Raw genomic sequence first — 18,148 nt, forward strand, 5'->3', positions numbered from 1 at the left:
ACACACACTCCCACATCTCTTTCCTTTCTATTCTCTCCTTATCTGTTTATACGCACAGTCACGTTTCGCACAGAAAGCGTACGTAGACTCGAAACTAAGAAATGCAACTCACGTCGGCTCGATGTGAACCTAGATGCCAATTATGCTCCCTCGAATCGTCCGTCTTTTACTCGTCGATTTTTAGGTGTTACTTTTATTCGCTCGTCGCTGCGAATTTGCGGTGAATTAAGTCGTCTTCTTCCGTGCTTGAATTCCCACAAAAGCAGCGGTGACGACGAAATCCGCGCGATCTCCCCGCGTTCTTGCGCCGAGCTGAGAAAATATTTCCCGTAAGAATTTTCCTTTCAAGTGAAAACGTCGAGATTCGATTAAAATAGTTTGACTTTTAACCGCTGCGGACGCTGCGAGTTGCTCGATTCTTCGAGTGTAAGTTATGCGCGCAAAGAGGGAATATTTTTATTTATCTTTAACACACCGATCGATCCCCCGGGGGTGATGGAATTTATATATCTACAAAATAGTTTTTAGCAATCTTTTTTCGTCTTGTAATTTTGCCATGTATGATGACGCTTATTTACAATGTCCAAAATGGATGCGAAATGATACGTATGTGTGTGTGTGTGTATGTATGTTCACACACGCCTCCTCCTCCTCCTCCTCCTCCTCTATTTTAAAATTCAAGTTTCACGTCGCGTAACCGATATATCTCACGCCCAAAATTACGTATGCTCCTCGTATTTCATACAATCTTTCTGGGTCCTCGTGTGTTTTCCGTGAACAATACCGTTGCACACACACACACACACACACACACACACACACACCTTTCTGCCTCGATGCGGGCGAGTTTCTCCACTTTTTAGTGATTTCGTTGTTAACATACTCGCCGTTGTGTAAAGGTTTCTTTCATGAAAAAGATATAAATGAAAAGCGAAATTTTTAAGAAAAGGAGTGTAAAAAAAAAAGGGGAGAATTCAAGTCGCTTCCTTCGCGAGCAAATATTGTACAAATATTGTACGCGGAGATATTATTCTTTCCTTGGAATGTATCTGAAAAAATGCGCGCATTGAAAATTGTAACGATTAATCGGTGAAATACTATTCATATTAGTGCGACACGATAACATCGGAGAGAAATATTCTCGTAACTTTTATCCTTTTGCAATCGTTAAATAAAAACGAACATCGATAATGGTGTCGCGCGCGCAATGAACAAGTTGGAATTAATTTGCAAACAGCCGGAAGGCAAGCTACAATTGTTATGCTAAATTTAACAAAAAAATGTCGTTGTTCTCGTATTATCGACGATATTATTTCGCATCTTACGCGTGATAACTCTGTTTACACATGTCCATGCACATGTAAATTGAACGAAATACTGCACCCAGCGCTCTCTACTCTCTTCGTATCGTCCTTCCGTTAGTTTAGTGGCTTTTTCAGTCATTTACGTCACGAAATGCCTGCGGTATTGTAGCGAAAATTGATTATCCGAATCGTATCGAGGTTGGCTAGTTGCCGACAAACATTGGCATAAATTCGTCCATTGTTTAGCGGCTTGGTTAGCGCAAATGAACAATGTAAATTCAACTTTAGTCGACCAAGCACCACACGAGCCGAATTTACTTTCGCTCGACTTTTGTCGTGGAAACGTTACTCTTAACGGTAGGGAAAGACAACGTGTGTATATCGACTATTCGGCAAGTTAATATCATGCTCAACCGCCGAAAGAGAAAGAGAGAGAGCGAGAGAGCAGAGAGAGAGAGAGAGAGAGCAGAGAGAGAGAGAGAGAGAGAGAGAGAGAGAGAGAGAGAGAGAGAGAGAGAGAGAACAGAGTCCACTTCGCCACGCTTTATTTTCCCAAGCTGACGAGCTTACGAGGTCTACATCGTCGTATAACCGCCTATGGGCCACCGCGAAGGAGAACGAAATGTTTACTCTGAAAATATCCGCACCCGTGTGTGTACACGTGTGTCTGTGTGTGTGTATGTGTGTGTGTTGAACGATAGCGCAACTCGCGTCAGGTGCTCACGCGGCGCGGCAAGATTGTGGCTCCGTGATTCTCCGACATTTAATTCTTTCTAACCAGCGTTCTTTCCTCGTTCGTTAAACGAATTTCTCGCGCCTACCAGCTACGTTTATCCATTTTTTTCATCCTCTGCGTTTTCTCCACTACCTAGTCGAGATATCTTCTCTTTTTCCCTCTTCCGCCCTTTTTCCAGCTCTTTTCGAGATAGCGCCGAGTGTCGTGTTATTTTGTGCGCTTTGTTGCGCTTTATCATTTTTGCCTACGACATGGTTGGTAATGTTACAGACAGTTTTAGAGAGAGAAAGAGAGAGAGAGAGAGAGAGAGAGAGAGACGAGTTGGATTCGAAAGAAGTTGTCCAAATATCATTCTCTGTCCAATTCTTCTGATACATCGCCATCACACGTTTTCATTTTGTTACGACCGGACAAATCTCTCGGTGCTACGTACAATGGTTGTATTTAAAATTACGTGAATAACGCATTTTCAAAGCGCTGGCGGATTCCTCCTGGGACAAGCTGCATAGAATATTCTACCTAGAAGAACCATTGTGGTATGTGCAGTAGTATACGGCGAGTCTTCGAAAATGAAATACATACACACACACACACACACACACACACACACATATATTATAGGAATAGAAGAGCACTTGGGAAACGTGAGACCGCCATCAGTAAAATTATATTATTAACGCTAAATTAAAGAATATCGCGCAAAAGATAAATTGAAAATAATTCGAATGTCGAATTAAACATTTATTTTCCGTAGTGACATTTTCATTTATCTTCTGGATAAAGCTTTCAGCGCTAAATATTTCAACGTTAAGTGTTCGAAATTATACGTAATCTCTAATAATAATAAATCTCAATGATTCTCTCAACGGCTATAAAAAAACTACGGCGCCTCAAATCATAGGCTTTAAAGAAAAATCGCCTCGTGACCGGTTAATGATAGTTTTTAATTCTGACAAATCGCCACAGCGTGAGCGTTTCTTAACCGAGAGGTTAAGATATAGGCGAGAATACCGAAAATCCTCCGGCGTGCGATTGTCGCGCTGCCTGCCATGCGGCGTCGAGCGCGTTCGTGTACGAAGGATTAATTAAAGTGCGAGTCTGTAAGCAAATTCGTGTGGTTAATTAAATTTAAATAATGCCCTGTGTGTGCATGCATGCGGGTGGATATCTCACGGCTAACGCCCCATTATAACGAATTCGGATTCGCCAGCGGTCCGCGCTTCGTTCAACTTTATTAATAAATTAATACGGATCAATCGCATCGAAGTGGACGTGGCGCGTCACTGTCGCTGTCACTGTTGCCAAGTTGCTCATTATGCCGATTCGATATCGTTGACGATTAACCGCGGTCACAGGTCACAAAGGGGTGTGATTATAGAGTGTGTACCGTGTACGAAGTACGCGACGTCGCGGTCGTATCGAGCGTCGTCGCGGAACTAGACGAGTTAGACGTCGAGTCGAGCTATAGCCCAGCCACCGCGAAAGCAACCACCTCTGCTCGCTCGCTCGCTCGCTCACTAAACGCCAACTAAACGAATAATGGCAAAATTTCGAAACATTGCGGAATAGTACGTCGGCTTGGGGCTTGGGGCTTGGGGAATCCGGAATGCTCTGGGTAAATACGGCGAGTTTGTACTCGCCGGGGGGAGAAAGAGGGAGAGATATTTTAGCTCCCTCGGGCTCTCGGGGAAACCATGAAAAAGCGTTTAGGAGAATGGGCGCAATAGGGTACGCTCAACTTGGCCAATTGCCGTGAAATCGGAACATTCGGAAACGTAAGCGCGATCAAAGCTCTATCCGAACTGCGGTGCAACTCTCTCTCTCTCTCTCTCTCTCTCTCTCTCTCGACGGAGATGATATATAATTACGTCGCATTTGATTTTCCGCGGAGAATAGTGTCGAGCGAGAGTGTAATCTTGCAATCTTTGCAACACACTTTGCTACACTTTGCTTCGCGTTTCCACTCGCGGTCCATTTTGGTTAATGCGCGTGTCAAATTTTACCGTATATTCATTACAGCGGTATTCATTTACGCATTAATTGTTTTTGTATTTTTTTCGCGTACATCAGCATAAATAAATGGCATTTCGCACACGCACGTGTATAAGTGGAACCGCGAAAAGCGGAATGGAGCGAGCGCACGCCTCCGTGTTCCAAAGTCCGACGCCGTCGACATCGTCGCTCGTCGAGAGTGTTGTTTTCCTTTCGAAGCGATATCGAAGCGTCGTCTCGCAAATCCAAGATCCGCCAGAGTCCGCCGGAAAAAAAGGACTCTCAAAGACCAAAGAAGCGGTGAATGACTCTCTGAAAATGATGAAACGCGCAAAGCTGCTGGTGGCTGCGTTCCTTCACGACACAGTCGAGTAATCTTACCGCGCGACGATATTATCTTTTCTTCCGTTCTCATGTTCTTTGTTCAATTTGGCACTATGCACGCATGATCATGCAACGCATCATGTAAATGTCCAATCAAAGGTGGTAGAGAGCCAGCGAGAGACCATCACGTGCTTGTCCTCCTGCAGCATCAGTCTGAGAAATGTGCGACGTTACTTTGTCGGGTTGTTTATTGCGATACAAGAGTAATCCGGTAATCAGTGCGACAGATTTTCACTAATTGTCGCGAAACGAGATGTTTTGGCCGATGATCGAGAGCTCCATGTGACGAGACAATATCAGTTCGTCTGTTGCCTGTCTGTATGTTGCTCTTCGGTTGTCGCGACACAGTATCGCATCCTTTTCTCCCTTGTAAAACAACAACGAAAGATTTCTTCGTTCGAAGAAATCAGGCGTAGGCAAGTCACGTGTCATTCCGTCATGTGTAACACAACGCGCGGATCACTTGGTCAGCAGTGATTCTCTCTCTCTCTCTCTCTCTCTCTCTCTCTCTCTCTCTCTCTCTCTCTCTCTCTCTCTCTCTCTCTCTCTTCGACGGAACTCGACTTGAAATTTGCACGATTCGGACGATAAATCGTCCGAAAGTGTATTGTTCAACGAGCTGTTTTCAAGGCGAGAGAAAATCAATGCGCGGCTAGGGTTAACAGAGTCGCGCGCGCGTGGCGCAAAAAATTCCCGATTCGCGCGTTGCACTCATTTGCGTTCTCTCATTTGTGACACTCGTGTGTGACGGGAACAGATAGACACGGAGAGATGAGAGAGAGAGAGAGAGGGAGAGAGAGAGAGAGAGAGAGAGAGAGAGAGAGAGAGAGAAAGAGAGAGAGAGAGAGAAGCACGAGGGAGGATAAAAAGAGCGAGAGCGGGTGAAATAAAAGGACGCCGCCGCCCGCGCCCTGAGTCCTTACTCGCGCGTAAGCAAGCACCCGTCGCCGCGCTGCATTGTGCGCCGTATTGTGCGCAAGCTCGTGACGCAGGTTTCGCAGGTATTTTCGCTTCCGACGTGTCGTAAGGCCGGCGAGAGTGCCGTTATTTCTGGTAGTTTCTCGGTCGAATTTGTTTTATTCGCCGCTACTCGTCGTCGATCGCCGCGCGCGCACTTCGCACCGAGTCGAGTATGCGCTAAAATTGCACGTACTTCACCTTCCGCTATATATCGTAACATTCGTCCCCTTTTTTCTTTCCTTTCTCTTCTCTTCTCTTCTCTTCTCTTCTCTTCTCTTCTCTTCTCTTCTCTTTGCCATCTCGAGGCGATTAAAAATGTGTTGCTAGACTATGATGGTCACTACTATACTACGCGCGCCTGCTTTATAACGATAAAATTTGGCGCGCGTTTGCACTTGTGAGTAACGATCCTGTCCTTTCCATGTATCATCGTATCGCGTCGGCACGCATAATCGACGGCTAGCGGAGAAAAGTTGGCACGTGGTCGGTTGGTATCCGCGCTACGTCGAGAGAGGAATATCGTTGCGTCGCCAAAGCTCCTTTCTTTCTCCTCTCCTTCCTCCTCTTCCCTTTTTCTTTCTTCTTTTTTCTTCTTCTCTTTTCTCTTTTTTCTTTCCCTCCCTCCTCCTCCCCTCCTCATTCCTTCTCGCTTTTCCTTTCCCTCCTTTTCTTCCTCTTCTTGTCAGAACTGTGCTGCATAGCGCGCAACAAGCGGCAAAATTATTTCTTTAATAAGGAAACTCGTAGAAGAGAAACGCGCAGAGTCGAGCGAATAAAATCGACGACGGAGGCGGAAATTATTTCTTGTATAAAATCGAGGAGATTGAAAAGTTTAATCAATTATCGACAAAGGGATTTGCAACCGGGACGGATACAATTTACGCTAATGATTGCGCCTTAATTAAACGGATCACCTCTGTTAAATATTTATCTAATTCTTTTTCCGCAACGGTACTTTGCGCAAAGTCTCGTTCCTCGTCTCTCCGTTACTTCTCTCCGATTTCTGACCTGAAACAGCACGTTGATCGATTGAAGACGCTTGAAATCTAGCGGCAGGCTACACGCACAGGACTCTGCGCGCTTCGCGCATCTTTCTTCGCGCTGTGCGCTGTTCCTCGCGCCGCGCCGCTCTCTGATCAACGCAGGCTCCGAATGAGCGCTTAAATAAGATTGCAGCGAACGAAGAAATCTGCAGCATCGCGATAATCTCGCGAGCCGCGCTACCGCGAGTACTAGTAGCAAGCTTTACGCGCAAATACACGATTGCTTGTTCTTCGTGATGAAGGGTCGGTAACTGGAAAGTTCTTAGCGAAGTCACCTTACGCTCTGCACTAAAGATCCTGTCCAAGTACATTAACCCGGGAATGGTCGCGTAGAGTGTAATTTACACCCCGGCGGTTCGCAATTGCCAGAGCATTTCCGTCCTTCAGCTCGAAATCACCGGAATTAGCATTGAGTCTCGCCGTCTTTTCCGCCGTCGTCGACGCGAACGAAAATCGGTTTACTCCGCGCGCGCGCGACGTACACGTTTTCTCTCATAGGAGGGAGGGGGGGAGAGAGAGAGAGAGAGAGAGAGAGAGAGAAAATTACTGGAATAAATTTATCGCAGATTAAATGCGGAAAATAAATTTCCCGCGGATGTTTGCATGGTGCAAAGAGGAAGGAGAAAACAAGAAATGCAAAAGAAATGTTAACATTTAACGAATCGAAATTACTCGATTCGACCAGAGGAGGTAGAAGAGAGAGAGAGAGAGAGAGAGAGAGAGAGAGAGAGAGAGAGAGAGAGAGAGAGAGAGAGAGAGAGAGAGAGAGAGAGAGAGAGAGAGAGAGAGTGTGAGTGAGTGAGGAAGGGGGAGGGCGGGTCGAGGGAAATGGTGTCGCGCGCGCAAGGTATCGGAAAAGTTATCCCGGTTGCGCGCGATCCCGCGGGACTTTTTCGCGCGCTATTTCACAAACGTACTCGATCGTATGAAAAACGCAGTATCGAGGGAAGCTTTAATTGAGCGATTCGACCGCGTAATTTAGAGATTAAAAACATCAGCGTGGAGCATGTTGCACGCGAGCGAGCGATACACCACACCCTCTCGCGTGTGTTAAAAAATCTCGATGCTGTAATTCTTCAACGTCGCAATGAACCTCGAACAATTAAAGCGACATAAATTGCTGTAACTGCTGTAACTCCAGAGGTGTGGTACAACACTATGTACCCCCCCCCCCCACCGACCACGTTGGCACGAACCGACGAAAAATGCAACCACACCTCGCGCTCGCGCGCGCGAATTTTACACGACAATTCTACTTTACTACTACACGCCAGTGCTGCGTGCGCGATTCGCGCCGTCATCATATTCCTCTTGGCATCGTCATTTCAGCCTCGCTCGATCTTTATCTTCTTCCTGGCTTCTTTCGCGCTGTTTCGTAGCACGCACTATTCGATCGAACGTGTCGCGTGTACTTGTCGCTTGTGTTCTCGACACTTTGAAATGATCCTTATATCGGGAGAAACGTCGCGTGAGAGACAGAGAGAGAGAGAGAGAGAGAGAGAGAGTAAAGAGGCAGCGAGCGAATCGCATCGCAACGCGAAAGCTGCGAAATTAATGCGGAGCTACGGAAAGAGATGAATTCGTAGGGAATAGCAGAGAGCGCGCAGAGGTGCCGCGCGAGGGTCAATGCGATCTGCGCTATTAAGCGGCTCACTGATTTACAAACGAGCGAGCGACCGACCGACCGACCGCCGTAAGAATTTCGCTCGGTGCGCAATCACCCGCAAACTGCAATAACGCGCGCGCGCGCGCGTACACAGATACGTACAGATACGGAAGCCAAAATGCGTGTGTGCAAATACACCGACGGATCAAAGCGTGCTCGATCGAACGACGACGAGTAACTGCGAATGTACCTCAAAGGCCGCGCGTAAGCTTTTATTACTTCTGTCGACCGCACTTGCAACGACGGGATTTTCATGCTGTCCCCCCGCGCGCACGGTGATCGACGCATTCACCACCGACCGATATAATATCCCGTCTACTACCGACTACTACTGTCAAACGACATTTCTCTCTCGGCGTGATCGCCGTGATTGCGATTAAAATCGCCAAAGTTATTTCGGCGCGATAGACACCGCGCGTGAATACGAACTTGGGGCTTAGGAAAGCTTATTTGAGCGGATTTTGCGTCGACCGCGAGCAATTAAGTGAGATTTTTCTATTTCCTATTTATGTCAGATAAAGATTCATTTCTCACAAACTATCTCGATATCGAGCGAAAAAGCTTTCAGCCTCGAGTCCCTCGAGGAATTTCACCATCAAGCGTCGCACGATATATTTTTTAGATGATTTCGAATGAATTTCGAGACTCTCTCTCTCTCTCTCTCTCTCTCTCTCTCTCTCCTTTTAATTAATTAATCATATTTTCGTTCGTTAACCTCATTAGCCTGCGAATCAATCTGCCGTCGAAAGAGGTACATTCGAGAGAGGTCCGCACTTTTTTGCCAATAAAAAAGTAGCGCGAGTAGTGCATGTCCTAATATATCGAAGCTTTTATATTGATTTAACAGACTGTGCACGATAACGGTCGGAGCGATTCCGAGGAAATTGCAGTGATATATGCCTCTCACTGTCTGCAAAGTGCATATAAGTTCATCGTACTGGTCGCGAGAAAAAAAAGAATACGCGCGTGACGAGTGTAAAATTTGCGAGACAGTGATCAAACATTTGAATTAATATTAAAATCGAGAATCGTGCTTCGTTCCTTCTCGTTTACGTGCATTCATCTCCACTAAATGACGAAGCGTAAATGAAAGCTATATTTCTCGATACTTTTTCTTTTTTTTCCTCTTTTTCTCCTTTTTTTTCCTTCTTTTTTTCCTTCTTTTTTTTCTTTTTTTTTCTTTCTTTCTTTTGTCGAACGATATTTTCATTCCTGATGATCAGAGAAATATTCGCGACCGTGTGCTCATTCCAAGCATACGATCTCAAAGTCACAATCGCGAGTGGTCTCGATCGAGCTTTGTGCATGGTGCATGGTGCATTGACAAAATAAATCAAGTAGCGAGTAAAATACGAAAATTTCGGCCGCCTAAAGAGATATTTATTCGAAGCAACTCGAAACTACACAATCGACGTTCGCGCCATTAAAATTAATGAAACTCTGTTGTGGGAGAAAAGATACCTCGTCGATTGCTTTTCCACGGCGCGGCTTTTCCACACCAGTTACCGGGATACAATACGGCCGTTTGTTTTGTCTGATATGATATAGTGCAATACAATACAACCTATTCGCCACACGCGGCGAATGGCGAATGGCGAGTGGCGAGTGGCGAGTGGCGAGTGGCGAACGATATTGGACACCGTCGCCAATAAAGAAAGAGTTTTGCTTTCAATACCTTTATTTATTAAAGGAAAGATGATCTTTCATTATAGACAAGCGGATAAGTCGCTCGGTGATTCTTTGAGAAGCACGGTGCAGACAGAGGTGTCTATCCTGCATCGCGCGACGACCTGCCGATCGAAATCGGCCGAAGAAGGCCGTCGATATTCGCGCATGCTTTGTATTATTCCCATAGTTTGTTCCATTATCCGTTTGACCTCCGTCGATCGTCGGACAATCAATCAGGCCTGTCCAGGCCCCGTAACGCGAGTACGCGAAGTGATCTTTCCTTCCCGTATTTTCGACCCCGGCAGGCTTGAGTCGCGGACACAGCGCGCCATTCGACGATGATGCTCGCTCGCACGAGGAGGCACGTTTGTCGTAACGAGAAATTGCGCGCGAGCGCGAGGCGAGCGAATTAATTCGGGCGAAACGAGTGCTGCTCGCCGCCGATGCGCGAGCCATCGATTCACGACGCATCGTGAGTAAACACGTCCGTCTTCTCGGCCTTCCTCTGCCTCAGCCTTGCTCCTCCCGCACGGGCATCCACTTTCTGTGTAACATTACGCAGAGACCTGTTGCTGCGCGCGTCGTGCCGCGCATGCACCGCGCCGATCTATTTTAGTGTTCTCGCGGTTCGCCTCTCCGCGAACCGCGTTCACGAGAATCTCGTGAAACGTCGGCGACGGCGAACGGCGACGTTTGTAAACGCAACCGGTTTCGCCGGTACGGAAAGTCAGTCCCGGGTCCCGATTGCTTTTAAAACTTGGGCGCGAACGACAAATTGTCCTTTTATTCGCTTATCTCGGCTAAATCGACAATCTGAGAGACAATCCCTTACGTCGCTACGACGAGTTGCCGCGACGAGTTTCTTTTACGACGAGAGGATTTGGGAGATCTTAACACTTAAGACGGCGGGATTGTGCTTGCGCAGCATCCGGCTGCGGCCGCGCGCAGGTCCGAGGTGTATCCCGACCTAACGTTACATCCCCGCGGCATAATTTCCTTCGCTTTTTGTCTCCTGGCGAGCTGACAAACGGAAATTATCTGGGTGATGCAATTATCATCTTCGACCCGTGGAAACCGATGGAATACATAATGCGCAGAACGTACATCACCATCTCTTCCAATCTGTTGTCGCCCAATTCATTCACGCGACGCAGATTCTTTCACTTCTCGATGTAACAGGAGATGTAAAAGTGCGACGATTTAACAACAGCCAGTAATCGGTATCGAGACCAGAGAAAACTGCAAGCTGATCCGATGTGCCGAGATACAACACAAATCTACCTACGATTCATCAAGGCGACGAAAGGATATCTCTGTCTTTTTTTTATCTTTTCCGTGGAGAAATCCTTCGGTTCCAGGAGAAAACGGTTCGTCTCCGTGTGCCGTTCGAAATTCGCGGTTGGTTTCTTTGCCACACGCGTATGTGTTGTTAGGGGCCAAACAGTGAAAATCTGGGCAACATGTGTTTACGGATGTGTTAGCGGACCCGACCGTATGCCTGACCGTTTTCCTTTCCGACATCCTACGAAAATGAACAGCGTTTTATCAAGTTTCCCAGCGATATTCCGACCGGCCGGCCGGCTCTGCGGTTCATCTTCAGAGCCCTTGCCACAATAAACACCGTGTCGTCTTCTTTCAAAACTCGCAAACTGTGCTGCACGGCCTGTGAATCACGGTAACGGTTCTCACGTAAACGGATCTTTCTTGTGTTTTCCTCGATCACGCGCGCGCGCGCGCGCGCGCGCACGCGCCAGAAATAAAAATTCCCGCGGCAATTTCGGTGTCAGCGGATCTTCGGGCGATTATTCGCGAGCTAACGATTGCTGGCGATATCGCACGATGCAGCGAAATTATCCCATCTTTCTTCCTCCCCTCTCAGAGGTTCAATCCGTACATACTGCATACTTATACTCTGTATACTGTGTTTTACATTTGTTTTGTTGTTTTAGACCAATTTAGACCTAGCGAGCTCATTTTCAGCCTCGATCAGAGACTCGCGATCGCGGTGAGATTTAAGCTGACACGCGTTACCGATTCCAATAAATTTTATTACGTTACGAGTATTTTGGACTCGTCGACGACATCGCATTCTCACCTCGACTATTTCAATGTCTCTTGCTTTCTGGACTTGCGTTACTGGACTGGAACAAAAGCGTTCGTACGTCAGTAACGTGAAACGTGTATTATCATTACGTGTCTATATTATTTACAGCTTTTACGCTGTTATTATTACGCTAGAAATCAATGCAAATACAAATATTCATCAAATATAGATGTGCCGTGTTTAATCGGTACATTGGTAAATAACGTTTCAACGTAACAACGTAACAATATCCATAAATGAAGCGTTTCATATTTTCAGCTCACGATACGAGTTGTACAATGTGCTATTATCGTCTGCAATCAGCGTCTGTCCGTGTTGTTATCGAAATCTCGGAAAGTCGAAAAATGGAAATATTGTGGAGAAAAAGTATTGTTTCTTTAGAGCCTTGTTGTCTTGTTATTTAACGTACACGCATGCAATGTAACAAACGCGCGCGCGCGAATGATGTATCTCGTAACGAAATGTGAAATTAAAGTAAAGGGATATGGATGACAATAATGCAAGGATGTCGATAACGTAGAGGCGATCATCAGAAAGGTCGGTACATTATATGGTTATCGAAGCTCGCTAAAGTCCGCTTTTTCGAGTCAAGACTCGAATCACAATGCATCAATCTTCGAGAAATTTAGCCAACATTAAACTAGACATTTTTTGTGAATTTTTATAATTGCATTCGATCGAGTATTCGTTCAATTACGCAAGTTGGTGTCACCCTCGAATTTTTCCCTCTGTCAAAAGTGCCCGAAAAAATAATTAATAAAAAAATTTATTTTATCACTGATGAATTTCAATATCTCTAAACTACATCGCATCCTCTCTTCGCGTAAAAGACGCGTTCGGTTCCGCTAATGTGGAGTACGAGTGGAGTGAAGTGAAGTGAGTTTGTTCTTGAACTTGAGTCCATTTGAGTTCGATAGCGGCTTGTTTCCATCGAATCGAATGCAAATATTAACATTTATATGAAGTTAGCAGGTGTTGTGGTTTTTTCTCGAAACGGCACGAGGCACAGAATTTGAGTGATAATATGAGACAACATGAATGTTAAATAATGCAATAGATGCGGTTTGATTTTGCCGATTTGATTCTTCTAGATCTGGAGAGATCCTTCCTTTCTTCCTTCCTTCCTTCCTTCCTTTCTTCCTTCCTTTCTTTCTTCCTTGCTTCCTTCCTTCCTTTCTTCCTTGCTTCCTTCCTTCCTTTCTTCCTTGCTTCCTTGCTTCGGTTTCTCGGCGCATCCCGCGCAATGTTATTAAGCTTTCGGCTCTGGTGAAGAGAGCACTTTCGTCTTAGCCAACTGCAATTTAATTTTAATTATGGTCGGAGGAACTGAGTTCCCCGCCACACTATCCTGCGCTGCTCTTAGGATAGCTTAGGATAGTAGAACACCGTGAAATTTTTATCTCACCAAAGCACGTGGTAAATCTCGCGCGCGGTGACTACGCCTTCTTGCGAAATGAATTGATGGAAAAATATCCAACGACGACAAATACCGGTGTAAATATAAAATATATAATGCGAAATTAACTCGGGAGATGTAATGGCGCATGGGATTAGCACGGAATATCCTGAATACATTTCAAATGTCTCGAGCTTCGTTCGACATTTACATTATATTCACGCGTGGATAAGACATTTCGATGGTACTTTGGTACCAACGGTCTTTGACTGACGAATAAGATGGTAGATGATTTCTGCCAGCAGTCTGCTGCGCGAATTTTCCTCCGGGAGTGATTTCGCGCGAGACCTTTGCGCATATTACTCGACAAGAGAGTCGCGTAAGAGAAGGGGAATGGGACAAAACGTTACTGTTAACTACAGACGGGATATTTTCGACAGCCGTCTCCTCTCTCTCTCTCTCTCTCTCTCTCTCTCTCTCTCTCTCTCTCTCTCTCTCTCTCTCTCTCCCCCTCTCTCCCTCCCTCTCTCTCTCTCTCTCTCTCTCCCTCCCCCCCTCTCTCTCTCTCTCTCTCTCTCTCTCTAGGCAGCGTTGTGAATTTTACGTTTCACAACAACAGCGTGAGAAATTGCCAGGATGAAATAGACGGAGGAGAAACCTTGTTAACTCGTAACCTTTTTGGCTCCGGTGTCAAAGTCCGAAAATTTACGCGGCTGAAATTTTCTCTCCCCGGTACAAAGTTGAAATCGCCAGCTGGAAATTACTTGGTCGACAGTAAGCAGTAGTAGTAGTAGTAGTAGTAGCAGCAGCAGCAGCAGTAGTAGTAGTAGTAATAGCAGCAGCAGCAGCAGCAGCAGCAACATACGGTCGGCCAACTATTCCAACGACTTAACCGACTATAAGAGGTCAACGCTCGCGATAACACCTCGTCGGCAACATTTCGACGTTGCATACGCAGATAACTGTCGCGAAATGTTTAAGTCGGATCGAACTCGAGCGAAAACAATGGTTATTGGAATTATCATAACCAACCTCCTCGACATAGAGAACTAGCTAACTAGGATACGAATGGTAGCTGGAAGCTCGAGCTATTACGATTCTACACTGATAGAATTTCTCCCTTTCTCTCTCCCTCTCTCAGAGCCCAGTTGACTAAGCTATGGAAATATCAGAGTCGTACACAAATGAACAGAGTTACAGAGGATAACTCGAACGATCGAGAGAAGATTCACAATTTTTTGTTTTGTTTTCAAAGTCATTCATCTCTCGCCTCTTTGAACTGCTCGCGAAGCCGGTCCTCGTTCTTTTGTACCACGCGAGCAAATCTCTTGGATTTGCTCGCGTGGAAGTCTCGATCGAACGCGGAGGAGGGGGAGACATTTTATAATGCAAATGTCCACCAACCACATTCTGCGTACGTGCAGCAAAGTATCAATCGTACGATATCTTGGCGATATCTTGCTTACAGATATGAGCATCTTTCTCTTTAATGGTTTTCTACTGTTGGGCCTCGTCGTGGCGACGGTGCCGGATGTCTTCTTGGTGCTGGGCTCGCCTGGTCCCACGCAAATCGTCGACCGGGATGCAAACATAAAGAAATGCCGCTACAACAGAGCCTATTCCTTACTGGAGGCGCGATGCACGACTTTGGAGTTGCAGGAAATCCCAGCGAATTTAAAGACGGACATTCAGGTGAGATTTCGATAAACGTAACGTAACGCAGAGAGAGAGAGAGAGAGAGAGAGAGGGAACGGTAGTTTTTATTAAAATTCAGCTTGAAAAAATATACATATCGAGACATCTTTTCGCGCGCGCGCGCGGTCTACAAAGTATTGTATCTATCTCACAATCAGTACGACGACGTACAACATTCTTTTCATCCGTCTATGTTCTCCTTCTTCTTCTTTTTGCTTTTTCTCCCAAACTACACCCGCTCGATGTGACTACATCTCCATAGCAGATCCGGCACGTCTGCAGCTACTATATACATCGGTAAACTTGCTTCGATGAATCCCAGGCAAAATTCCAGGCATGCTAAATCCGGAGATTGGGTTGTCCAGAGCCAGGAGAGGATGGATACGTTCGATGATATACTCGAGAAATTTTAGCCGCGCATAGATATCGCCGCAACACACATTGTTGCTTGTACACGGGCTGTCTCAATTTGAACGCGATAAATTTTTTATCGCAAATCCTTCGGTCACATACATACGGTATGCAATCGATTTTGCCTCAAAGTGACGCTTTGTTCTCGCTCCCCGCAATCACAAATATTCACAAGAGGCAATTTAGCCATCGAATAATAGTCGTTTAATCCGTCTACTTTTACATGTTTTACATTTTTATTTCCTTGACAAAACCGTTTGCCGTTTGTGTTATTATGTATAATTGTATAATTGTACGGTAAATTTGCACAAAATCATACTCGCGAGGATTATATGTACATAAATCTATAGAGTATAGGCAACCTAAATGTGCTAAACGCAAATATATGAATTAACGCGGGCAGAGAGCTACTTACATATTCATCGATCGAGCTCTCACTCGTGATGCGGTGAAAGCGCCGCGCCGGTAGGAATACCTCTGAGTACCGGAGATACTCAGTGTGTGATGATTTCGCAGCTCGATAAATAGAGGTCTCGCCGATAGAAAACGGATTTCCAATCTTCAATTTGTAAAATATTCAGGAACTAAACCAAAGTTGACGAATTTACGAGCGATTAATATTTAAAAAGGATTATCGGCAAATTAAATGAAAATCGCAAGTGTGTGTGTGTGCGTCGCACACACCGCACAGACTAAATTCGGACGACACGTCCAAATTTGATCCAAATAAAAATTTGATCAAATTAATGCAAATAAGGTGCAAACGTCACTCACGTAAAATGTCGATGCAATATTTGGCCGCAATTGTATATCATCGAGCGGGGGTACGTGGAGAAGAAAGTCGTTTTTTGTCGTCGAGACATGTATCATCTCTCTCTCTCTCTTATTGGGTCGCGTTGCGTCACTAATTCTCTTATCCTGACAATTAATTTGACAGGCGCGCATCTTTACGGAAATAAAAATCTTTCGAGAAACAGCCGTACAGCTTCTGTACGTGGTGGGATTAGCTAATTTTCATACGATTGCTCTTTCTCTCTCTCTCTCTCTCTCTCTCTTATTCACACACAGGTGCTGGATGCCACGGTGAACCGGCTGAGGGAGCTGACCAACGACAGTCTGTCGCCTTACAAGAGTCTGGCCTACATTTATCTGGCTGACAACTTCATTCAGAATATCGAGGAGGCCACGTTCGCGAATCAACATTACCTGCAGGTGCTGGACCTCACGAAGAACGGTTGCGACGGTCTGCCCAAGAGCCTGTTTCAGCTGCCGTACCTCAGGACGCTCTATCTCGAGAACAACAAGCTCACCGACTCGGTGTTCAAGGTTCCGGTGAGCTCGCCCCTCAGTGTACTGCAACTGGCCAAGAACAAGCTGACCAAGATCCCCGATATCGACGTGCAGCCGACTCTCACGCATCTCAACGTGTCTGACAACGCGATCGCATCGATCAGCAGCGAGGACCTGGCGCCGTTCTGCTCGCTCAAACTGCTCGATCTGTCGAGGAATCCGATCCGATTCAGCGGCGAGGACTGCAAGTGCCAGGAGCTCAACGCTTGGCTGAAGCTACGGCAAATCGAGGCGACGCCGGACTCGTTAGATTGCAACGACTGGGCGTCCGAGTCAATAGCGGCAACAACCACTACCGCGGGCCAATGCGCCAACGTGCGATTCAGCAATCGGACGCGTCAGCTGTACGACAAGTGCTCGGCGGTCATACAGCGCAAGGTGGAAACCGAGAAGGCCCGCTCGGTCTGGATAATGGTGGTCTCGTGCGTCTCCGTATTTATTGTTTTCGTCTTTGCCATACTATTCTGCGTCCACAGGAGGAATCGTAGACGACGCAGGAAGCAAAAGGAGCAGCAGCAGCAACAGCTCACGGCGAACAACGCCAATACCGAGCTGCTCAACAGCAATCTCACGTCGGGCAATTCGTGAAGCGATCGGACCACAGAGAGGGCTGCCCGCAACTGTAAAGAGGAGAAGAAGAAGAAGGAGGAAGAGGAGGAGGAGGAGGAGGAGGAGGAGGAGGAGGAGGAGGAGGAGGAGGAGGAGGAGGAGGAGGAGGAGGAGGAGGAGGAGGAGGAGGAGGAGGAGGAGGAGGAGGAGAAGGAGGAGGAGGAGGAGCAGCAGCCGCAGCAGCAGCAGCAGCAGCAGCCGCAGCAGCAGCAGCAGCAGCAGCAGCAGCAGCAGCAGCAGCAGCAGCAGCAACAGATGAAGATCGTTGCAAGGAATCTCGACGCTAGCAATTTCACGCGATATGTATCGCGCCGAGAGAGGAGGCTGCACCGAGACTGGCAGCTGTTCGCCATTGACATTGACTTGAATGCAAATTCACGCGATCCTCCGACACACACACACGACACACACACACACACACACACACACAGAGAGAGAGAGAGAGAGAGAGAGAGACCTGTTGCTGTTTATTAAGAGTTTAATCGCGGACCGATGCCTAACGACGGATACGTGCCTAATCGTTTCTATCCGATCGTCGCGGTGCATCGCAACGGCACGGCTGCCGGTGTTGCAATTTTTTCAGACTTGTAAACTCTTGCGTATGTAAGCGTATGTAGAGTGATCAGAGGCGCGTTGCACGCTGTTGAGACGCTATTATCGCGCCGAGACGCTGCTCTCGAAGGATATCGTCGATAGTAATCAATCGGACGAATCAACTCCGTCAAGACTACACTTATAACGGATATAAACGCGTTCGAATGTAAATGTTCTGTATTGTGTTCACATGTAACGGTTTACGATATGCGTACACTTGTAAGATGTATGTGAAT

General features: G+C 46.5%; 1 protein-coding gene across 6 annotated transcripts in view; it reads left to right on the forward strand.

The window, feature by feature from the left end:
• The window catches only part of Lapsyn (Leucine-rich repeat activity-regulated protein at synapses), a 62,649-nt gene extending 45,262 nt beyond the window's left edge, over window positions 1–17,387 (forward strand). For all 6 annotated transcript variants that reach the window (XM_011152391.2, XM_025304886.1, XM_011152392.2 and 3 more), the window contains 2 exons: window positions 14,722–14,945; window positions 16,428–17,387. In XM_011152391.2, coding sequence (XP_011150693.1) covers window positions 14,722–14,945; window positions 16,428–17,297 — 1,094 coding nt within the window. In that variant the 3' untranslated portion in view covers window positions 17,298–17,387. The remainder of the gene's footprint in view (window positions 1–14,721; window positions 14,946–16,427) is intronic.
• The last annotated feature ends 761 nt before the right edge of the window (window positions 17,388–18,148 follow it).

This window comes from Harpegnathos saltator, unplaced genomic scaffold (assembly GCF_003227715.2).
Source record: "Harpegnathos saltator strain DR-91 unplaced genomic scaffold, Hsal_v8.6 scaffold657, whole genome shotgun sequence".
NCBI lineage: Eukaryota > Metazoa > Arthropoda > Insecta > Hymenoptera > Formicidae > Harpegnathos > Harpegnathos saltator.